Here is a 9,968-nt window from a genome sequence, read left to right on the forward strand (position 1 = left end):
GTTAAATGGTTCTTTTTTTAATTGATAAAAATCTTGTAATTTACTATTTCATCCTTTAATATTTGAACTTAGAACGTAGAATATAGTAACCAACCGAGGAAATTTGTAGGTACAACGTCTTAACCTAATAAATTTTTATTTCCGCGCAAATAAAGGCTTAGATATATTATAACCTTGTGAAAATTATCCGGTTCGAAGGACCAAAAATGTCTAATATCTGGGAGACCAAGCTTTGCTCGAAAAACATATAAAAACTCAAAAATGCGCGTATTCCCAGAGATATGACGTAGCTAGATCAATTTTTTGCCCCCAAAAACCCCCCATGGGGCCCCATGTACTTACCTATCAAATTTCATTGAAATCGTTATAGCCGTTTCCGAGATCCCGAAACATATAAATACACAAATAGAATACACATATTATATATATATATATATATATATATATATATATATATATAATGTATTATATATACGAGAATTGCTCGTTTAAAGGAGAATAGTTTTAAGAATCTTTGGATATGCTTCAATAAGTTTTACCGCAGAAACTCATCCGGTACTTCGTCTATCTGCTATTATATCCACCCTAAAATTTCAAGGTTTATCGTAGTATATATTATGTACTTTAAAGAAAAATTCCATATTCAATTGTTCAATTAGGAGCCTCAAGAATTGCCTACGTAAATACCTAAAGTAGTCAAAGCACTCTCCAGCCCGCGTAGCCAACATGCTCATTATCAACGCTCCGTAGCGAACGAAACGCACCGGTCACTGTCGCACTAATGTGGAAGAGTGATAGAGCGCCACGTTACGGAGCGTTTGACATGTTGGCTACGCAGGCGTATTGTGGCTCGGCTCTCTTTGCGCAATTAGTGGCATGTCCAGACTCCGGTTGTTAGACATAATAGATAGCTGCCTGTGGAGTCGCCCAGCAGTTCATAGACCTATAATATATTATTAGCAGTTCATAGGCCTGTAATGCTTTGTAGCATTGCCTGTAAACATTTTTGCATGTGGTGTTAAACAAAAATTTTCTCTGTTGTATATTATGTTTCAGTTTTCATAGGATGAAGATTCCAGCCCTATTTCAGGCCATTCAGTGATGCAGAAAGTGTTATTTTATTCACTTCTTGGACCTAATAAAAACATTTTATTTTGTTATTTTATACTACGTCGGTGGCAAACAAGCATACGGCCTGCCTGATGGTAAGCAGTCTCCATAGCCTATGTACACCTGCAACTCCAATCCAATACATCAAATCAATATTACATAAAACCAAATTCTGAAACATCAAACCATCAAGCGATACTCGTTCCAAATAAATAATTATCTACATTTTAATTATGCCAAGTTAGAAGTTAAATAAAGCTGTTTGTTTATCCAGGCAGTCCTAAATTACACGCTGCAGAGCGCACATCAAATGCTGAGTTTATAGCCCAAACGCGCCTGCGGCACTTTGAAACGAGTAGCACCATCTCACGCATATGTTTCCTCGAATTAACGTCTGTTTTCTGTGAAGAAAACGACAGTCGTTAAACACGTATAGATTACTGTATAAAACAATATAAACGGTTTGTTTATAATAAAAAGAAAAGAGCTAAGACATCCGGTGACGCTGTCGGGGTTGTGTTATGACATAAAATCTCGATCAGTTAATTTTGTATTTACGATAAGGCATAGTTGTATGAGTCATCATTTAAACCTAACAAATTGACAAATCATACTGGTAGAAGCATATTTTTACCACGATCATTCAGTATAGTCTGTGCGGAAAGAGAAGAGTCGTGGAATGTATGAGGCCCAATACATTTCACAACTCTTCTGTTTCCGAACATACTCTAATAACATGTCAAAATTTTACTGGTTAGGAAATAGTTATTTTGTTTTACAAGGGGGCAAATGTACTAGAGCAAGCTAAAGATTTGAAAAGTGGAATCTTGAGCGTTGCGAGGGTTTCAAGGCGCGAGGGTTAAAAAAATTCACCACACCAGCGCGGGAGATATTTATTACTAACCGTAAAACATGAAACAACATCAAAGCCAAACAAATCCAATGGACGTTATTAAATATTTATCATTTAATAGTCAATTATACTAGCTAACATAAGGAAACAACTCAAAATAAAAATATCCTGAAAGTAGGCGTCAAGGGCTCTTTTACAAGTCCATACAACATTTATAGTTAACATCATATAATGACATGAAAAATACATAACAACATTTACAAATACAACTGCCAATACCTGGGTAAACATTACAAGTAATTAATCTTAAAATAAATAATTGCTACTATACAACAGAGATGTATAATCTCTATGGTTAATAATACATTAAATCTGGAGATGGTTACTTTTTATCAGATTTAGGAATATTTATGTTTTTTCTACTCAAAATCACGACCTCTTTCGATCCTAATAAGAATAAAAGTGTCTCACAATTTCCATACATTATTCATTCCTTCCATTGTTCAATTCGGTTACCATGAAAAGAGCTCATGATTCTGAGTAGAAACAACATACAAATTCCGAAATCCGAAAAAGAAATAGTGTACAACTTAAAAAAAAATTTGCCCAACTGTAATGTTTAAAAAAAGCACAAAAAGCATTAAAAAAAATGAAAATAAGGTCTAAAATTAAATTTCTGTTTGTCTACGGCTCAGGTAATTTTACAAATGTTTCCATACCTATTGCAAATGCATACTTTGGAAATACAATGTTCATCACAAGCGTCCAAACGAATAAATACCGAGTGAGTCCGGAGAGGATTAGCTGTGTGATTCCACAGCTTCTGCAAATACTAGCTGCCCCTGTGCTCATTCGATGCTCTATTTGTGTTAAGATTATCGCGCGACTCAATATTATTTCACGATTAAGCAACCATTCTTGCTTGCTCAAAGCAAGTGTCAGATTTTTTTTATTATTTGCACTATTTAGTAAATAAACGTCCCAATCTTACAGAAATCGACCTACTTATAGTTCGTTTTTTTTAGCATTAGAAAGAAGGTAAGGTCTTGTCGTGTGAATGTGAACATCAAAAAAATAAGTCACAGGAAATACCTATGTAAAAATTATGAATCATAAACGATTATTTACATTCTTTTGCTTTCATAAGTAATATAAGCAAATTTATTAAAGCATTTTTCAATAATTTTTGGTTATTCCCACTAGTTACCACCAAGTTGTTACCAGTAGTACCTAACTACTGGGATTTTTTTTTTAGAGAGATAGAGATCTTTCTTTGCATACCAGAATGATACATATTAGGTACATAAATGACCCTGGAAAGGGTGTAGCAAAACATGTTGTTCACAATACAATACTTATCTTACTTATATAATAATTTAATAAAATTTTCCAAATTTCACTTCCTTAATTAATTGGAATAATAATATTTTATGTTATGACAAATAACATTAATCATAATAACTATACTTATTACCGTACAAAGTTACATATATATTGAAGGCGTCGAGGGTTTTGGCAAAATTTAAATAAATTTAGATTTTTACGGACTAATGTAGCTATTTCCAAAATGTATAAGGAGGGGAGGGTCAGTAGTTTTAAATTTTTATACTCACTGATTAATAATACTTATTATTAATCAGTGATGGAGCAAAGCTGTGTAGAGGGCAGGTATTAAATTAAAATGGTATTATATCGCAGGTACTGCTCACACATGAAGGGCACGCAATAAATGATAATCCCGTAGCACGTGTGGGATAATCTCAGCTAATTGAAGCAGCTCATCCCGCGCGTTGATCCCTCCCTCGCGATAAGAAACGGAGAAATTAAATTAATAGTATATTATTGCAGAAAGCGGGAAAGATTCGTGGATGAATTTCGATTATATATGCCTCGGCAGGAACAGCAATCCACGAATTGCTGTTCCTGCCGAGGCATATATAGTGCTTTTCTCCAAACATGCGAGGAAATCGGGTAAAATAATCATAATTGAAACATGAACCAGCACTCAAATCGAACCTTCACATCAAAAACGTCAAAAATAATTTCCCTCTTTAATTATTTTTTAAAAGTTAAAGGCGCAACTATTCTGTCATTCAGTACCATTCAATATAATTGTATTGCACAAGCTCCTTAAAAAATATAAAAGTTATATAGTATAAAAGCCCCCTCCAGACTATGCGCGTGATTCGCGGCGCGTCTTCGCGGAGCGAACATACCGCGACGTTGACGTAGACTCCACACTCGCACAACTTCACGGCGATTTCGCAGTTTGGTTCGCGGCAAGATGGCGCCGAAGCGTCAGCTGATCGGATTTAGTTTGCGGCAAGGCACTGATTCATACTGGGAACTATCAAATTGATTTTTGGTTGATCAAGTTCGCACCCAATATAACCAAGTAGCCGCCATAGAAGGACAGATTAACCGACTCGTGAGCGAATCGCGGCGCGAAGCGATTGCGAGTGTGGATTCTTGCAAGTTCGCGCTTTGCGTCTCCTTTGACGCGGGCCAAATACCGACAAAAAACGGGGAATAAGGCGCGAAGGCGTGAACAATCTGCGAAATCGACGCGAGGGCCATCCACACTCGCGTTCGCGGCTTCGCGCCTCGATTCGCGCACGAGTGTGGAGAGCCCTTTACAATTGGCTACTTGACAGTTTTTGGTAAATAATGTCAAACGATCTTGATTTTCCTGAGGATCAAATGTCTATATAGGGAGCGTGCATGAACTGTAGGAGGCAGCACAGGAGCCGTCAGATTTTTGGCGCGAGGCGTAAATGTATGTTTATTGTTCCGACGTAGCCCATAAGATGGCAGAACCTACTATGCACAAGAAAGCACGTGACGTGTAAATGTGCATGTTTATGGTTCCGATTCAGGCCACAGGATGGCAGACCCTCCAACGCGTACGGTCCCTATAGGACTCATGGAATTTAAGCAACACAAAGGTCAAAAATGAGAGTTAAAGTCTGACGCTCGCACTCGACGATTGAAACGCCTCTAACAAAATGATAACATGATGTGACGTCACATTATATAAGTCTGTCCTAAATGTATGGAAGATCAAGGAAATTGCCATTTTGACCCGGAAATATTGCGTTTATGTGTATAGTTGTCATACAATTTATTATTCAATAAAATGTATGGATTCGAATGGTACTATTTTTTTTCTATTTTTGAAGGCCAAAAATAATTTTTTTTGAGACTGAATCTCAGTATAATTTTTCAAATTCCACTTTTTTTATAATGGATGGCTCATTCTCTATCCATTTAACTAAATTTTGTTATTGGGACCGTGCGAAGTGCGTGGTGGGGGTAAGTAAAGCGATCCCAGCGCATAAGGTGGTAAAAATTTGAACTAACTGCGGATAGCGTCTTTAACAGTTCGTACAATTCTATGGCTCGAAATGAAACTTTGATTTACGATTACTCCTGAAATATTCATTTAAATTGTATGGTGTAAGGGACCATTGTAATCTGTATGAAATGCTTAATATATCTAACGTATTTATTTTGATAATTGTTAATAATGTATCCATGTAAATAGCTTTGCAAATGCCACATATTACGTGATCTTTTTATAGAAGTTAAGAATGGATATAGTAAGTTATCCTTAAAAGATAGACATTTCACATCGCGGACTTTTTTGTAGACCTATGAATGAGAAACAACCCCACCATACATTGTGTTGTTATAGCTCAAACGGATTAGGCAGCGTTTTCAATTAAAGCTCTTAGCCAGCGTGATTTTTTCCGACAACATCGTTATATTTCAAACAATTTACACGAAACCCTAACAAGTTATATACTTAAGCCTTCCTCAAGAATCACTCTATTGATAGATGAAAGTCGTATGAAAATCCGTTCAGTAGTTTTTAGTTTTGGAGCAGTTTTATAAGATGTAGTGAATTGACGTTTTCTCCTAGACTTGCGGACACTAGGTTGCGTGACAGTCGTGCACGCTCCCAATAATATTCAACATATGTCAAGTACCCAATTGGTAATATTTATGGAAGGTAGAGGCAAGGAATAGAATCTCCTTAAACAGAACTGTTGCAAGTGTCCAGCTGTCAGCTATAAATAATAGTTCCAAATCTCTCCAGAGTAGCGCTAGAGAAGCTAAGAACCTAGGCGTTACTGACGGAGTGAAGTGCGCTGTCTTGCTATCCATGATTAGATTTTTATCTCAAGTATTGTAGCGCCACCTATTTATGGTTTTTTGTCGGACACTTTTTGGTATATGAAGATTCTATTCCTTAAGTAATATTGTTAATGATGTGCTGGTATGTATGGACCTGTACAACGCCATCTCGTTTACCTGTCAATTTCGAAGCACGAAATTGTCTTATTTTACGCATCTTACTCAATGTATCTTTGACTGTAGGTACCAACACTCAACAGTACATGCTAGTGACATCTATTTTCAAAGTTTTGATTACGCATATGAAAATAGTTTTATATATATTCCCGACAGATGGCGGCACAAATGCGGTAGTTTTTTTTCAATATTGTAATGTTGCATACCTGATACGCGTTTGCTCAGTCAGCCGTCGTACTCTTTGTACTTCTAATATACAATGCCGTCTAAAACGTAGTGATTATATGCTCTTTGATACCGTCTACTCTTATCTGTGGAACCCTGTAAACCAAAAAAAAAATGAAAATGTCACTACACACTTAGCTGCTTTACGTTTAAGTTTTGATTTTTATAATTAATTACTTTGTGTATTATTGTTTAAGTTTTGGGGCGTATACTGTAATGGTCAGACCTGTAGTTCATAATAATTAAAAATGAGTGAAGAAACAAATAGTAACGTCAAGGAAATAAGAGAACTTTACTCCATGTTCCATCAGGAGTACATAATTATGGCAGAATAGTTAGTAAAACTACGATAAATTGGCTCAAAAGTTAACATGAGGATAAGGCCCATGCCCCAATTAGTAATGGGTTTTGTAGATATTTGACAATGTTAACAATCCTTAATTAATTTAATTTTGTTAATTTTTCAGTCGTATGCTGCAAACTGAAAATTTGGAAGGGATTTATGTGATACCGTCATATGAAAACTCATTTCGTAAGTTTTACTCATGCATACATTAATATATTTATTTATTATTATTTATTAATCAGGCAGGCAGTTGAAACAACTGATAGTTGCCTGTATCCGAGTGATCTTCACTTATTATGTATTCTTTGCGCTGGTTAAGTATTTGTCTAGTCTGTTCTTAAACTGATTGACATTCAGTGCTGAGACCACATCTTCTGGTAGTTTGTTCCATGCTTTGACCACTCTGGTCAAAGCATATACTTATCAAACTAAGTGTAATTTTTGTAATTCATGACTTTTATGTGGTTACAGAGTGGTTTGGTGTAGTTTTTGTGAGAGCAGGGTTTTATGAAGGTGGAGTGTTTAGGTTTACCCTTACATTACCAGACAAATTTCCCAATGAAGAAGTTCCTGTAAGTACATAAAATACTAATATGAATGTTGCCTGTTTTTCATAATGGTTAAATTATTGCTAAAAGCAAGCGCTTAGTGTCTATTATGAATTATGAGATAATACTTTGTGACACTAATACTATTACTATGGGTAGTTTGTTCTAGAAAATGCAAAAAAATAAAAAACCTTTTAACCGTTTATTATTTATTCACACATAATCTTGCACCAAAATTAATATTTGGCTTAGCACATTGGTTGGCTGGTAGAAATCGCCTTGGTGTCAAGACATCATTTGTGGCTATTCATATTGTACAATAATGTTAATACATATGAAGGAGTTAAAATATTTTTTATGAAACAACCTATTTACCTTAAGGTGTGAACATGGCGACTTGATCGAGACGTTCAAAATAATTCACAGATACTACAAATGTCCAGAACTAAGAAATCCGAATCGTGCTAAGTGAACTCTGATTTAGACATACCAGCATCAGCTGCCTGCCTAAAACTAAATAATAATAATATTTTATTTTCAGGTTTTAGCATTTACTTCACATTTATATCATCCTGCAGTTGATGCCAACACAGGCATTCTTAATCTGAGCCAAGTTTTCCCTGAATGGGACAGAAAAAGGAACCATATATGGCACATTTTGAAATATCTACACTTGATATTTCATAATTTGAACATGAAAACACCCAGTAATGTAGAAGCTTCAGTAGCGTAAGTTGATGTTATAAAAAAGATTTACAACATAGGTAATTAAGCACATAGACTATTACAGTAACAGAATTTAAATTACCTTTTTCAGCTATAAAACAAACAGAAAGATTTTCACAGAAAAAGTGAAAGAGTGTGTAGTGGCCAGCATTGACCATATTTATGATGAACCACCAACTGAAGACAAGCACTACATAACATTTAAACCCTATGACTCAAAAATCCATGACTCTGCAAGACATCAAATGCTGAAACCATCAACACCTGATGAAGGCATGAATCAGGGCATGTCATGGGTGCAACCGGGATCTTACCAGCCATTCTCCAAGGATGAAACCACATAAGTTATTATTAGAATATTAATTCAGATTATTATACAGCCATATTGAACACCTGTGATAAAGAAGCAATTACATATTAAAAGCCACCAATTGATATCATATAATAATATTTCTCCAGAGATAATAAGTAAAACAAATATGTTACAAGTATTATAAAAGTTTATTCAGGTATCACAGGGACACAGCAGTGGCCCAATACTAATAAGACATCACTAAAGACCATTGTGCGGTTGACAAATTTTATTAGCATAAAAGCTGTTACTATTTACAGTATTTCGTAATATTTGTTATGATTCGTAAGTTTAAGAGAACTCATTTTGTACAAGTAATTGTAATATATTTATTGAGCTAATCAGGATCAGTCTTTATTTTTATTCCATGTTTATCTACTTTTTCTTGGAACCAATTTTGATCTAGTTCATATTTCTCATTATTCCATGTAAAGTGAGTTGGTGGGTGTCCATCACCACTGTGAAACTCAAAATGTTTACTTAGTTCTATAGAAAGTTTGGATCTTACCAAGCCAATTCCTCCGTACCTGTCATCAGCAGGGTGATACACTCTGCCAGTCAGGGGTAACATGTAAATTTTTTGAGGTATGAATGGTGTGATTAATAGTTCACCTGCATACCCATAAGTTACATAGTCTTTCATATCTTTAGTTATAATGTGTGTGTAAACAATAGGAACATCATCACATCTTATAAAATTTCTTTCCCTACCACATAATGATATAAAAGGAAAGTCTTCAGTGTATCTCCCAGTTTTATTTAGTCGAATCCTTTTAAAAAAGAAGTCTAAAAATTGTTTCTCTTTAAAGCATGATGTAAAGTTTTTCATTCTGGAATCATCCAAAAACAACTGTAACAAAAGCAGATGAATGTATGATTGTTATAATTAACTGTATACAACGCAAGAAAAATCTTTCAAAAATTGATACGTACCATCCCTTGATGATCTATGTAGTAAAAGTATTCTCTTATTTTAGGCTCTGGTTCTTGACCTTGCACATAGTGCAGCATACGCTTTTGAACTATTGTCTGATTCCTCAAACTACCTAAGTATCGAGAAACTTGCAACAACGGCAAAAGTGCCTTCATAATTAGCAAATAAATTTAAAATTATATTCACAATTTCGCACTACTCCAATGTACTGTTTTGAACTTTGATAGGAAACGTCATTTTGGAGCTGCCAGTGCAATGAAAGGTAAACAGATAGACATGAAGAATCCATAAGGGTTCCGTTTTTTTGCCATTTGGCTACGGAACCCTAGTAATAAACTTGTAGGTGAGGTAAGGGCTTTAGTGTAAACAAAATCTTGTATTTAACTATACTTGATTAATCGTAATCGTCTGTAGATATCTCCTACTGGGTATTGTATTCTTTGATAGGTATACCATATGGGCCCTCCACACTCGTGCGCGAATTGAGACGCGAAGCCGCGAACGCGAGTGTGTAGTCTACGTCAACGTCGCGGTATGTTCGCTCCGCGAAGTCGCGCCGC

The 9,968-nt window shown here is 35.4% G+C and overlaps 2 protein-coding genes across 2 annotated transcripts; one reads left to right on the forward strand and one right to left on the reverse strand.

The window, feature by feature from the left end:
• Positions 1-6,602: 6,602 nt before the first annotated feature.
• LOC133517731 (AKT-interacting protein-like) lies at positions 6,603-8,819 on the forward strand. Its single transcript, XM_061851113.1, has 5 exons — positions 6,603-6,836; positions 6,970-7,034; positions 7,320-7,420; positions 7,938-8,125; positions 8,214-8,819. The coding sequence occupies exons 1-5, from the start codon at positions 6,751-6,753 to the stop codon at positions 8,464-8,466; spliced, it is 693 nt and encodes a 230-aa protein (XP_061707097.1). The 5' UTR covers positions 6,603-6,750; the 3' UTR covers positions 8,467-8,819.
• LOC133517732 (UPF0598 protein CG30010-like) lies at positions 8,686-9,652 on the reverse strand. Its single transcript, XM_061851114.1, has 2 exons — positions 9,408-9,652; positions 8,686-9,324 (listed from the first exon to the last, which is right to left on the reverse strand). The coding sequence occupies exons 1-2, from the start codon at positions 9,561-9,563 to the stop codon at positions 8,812-8,814; spliced, it is 669 nt and encodes a 222-aa protein (XP_061707098.1). The 5' UTR covers positions 9,564-9,652; the 3' UTR covers positions 8,686-8,811.
• Positions 9,653-9,968: the final 316 nt, after the last annotated feature.

The sequence above is a fragment of the Cydia pomonella genome, chromosome 5 (assembly GCF_033807575.1).
Source record: "Cydia pomonella isolate Wapato2018A chromosome 5, ilCydPomo1, whole genome shotgun sequence".
NCBI lineage: Eukaryota > Metazoa > Arthropoda > Insecta > Lepidoptera > Tortricidae > Cydia > Cydia pomonella.

What these genes read in the sequence shown, in the direction of transcription:
- LOC133517731 (XM_061851113.1), top strand. Translation starts at nt 6,751, where the DNA reads ATGAGTGAAGAAACAAATAGTAACGTCAAGGAAATAAGAGAACTTTAC. An exon ending in GTCATATGAAAACTCATTTC is followed by an intron (nt 7,035 to 7,319) that starts GTAAGTTTTACT and finishes ATGTGGTTACAG; the next exon opens with AGTGGTTTGGTGTAGTTTTT. An exon ending in TTCCCAATGAAGAAGTTCCT is followed by an intron (nt 7,421 to 7,937) that starts GTAAGTACATAA and finishes TTTTATTTTCAG; the next exon opens with GTTTTAGCATTTACTTCACA.
- LOC133517732 (XM_061851114.1), bottom strand. Translation starts at nt 9,563, where the DNA reads ATGAAGGCACTTTTGCCGTTGTTGCAAGTTTCTCGATACTTAGGTAGT. An exon ending in ACATAGATCATCAAGGGATG is followed by an intron (nt 9,325 to 9,407) that starts GTACGTATCAAT and finishes CTTTTGTTACAG; the next exon opens with TTGTTTTTGGATGATTCCAG.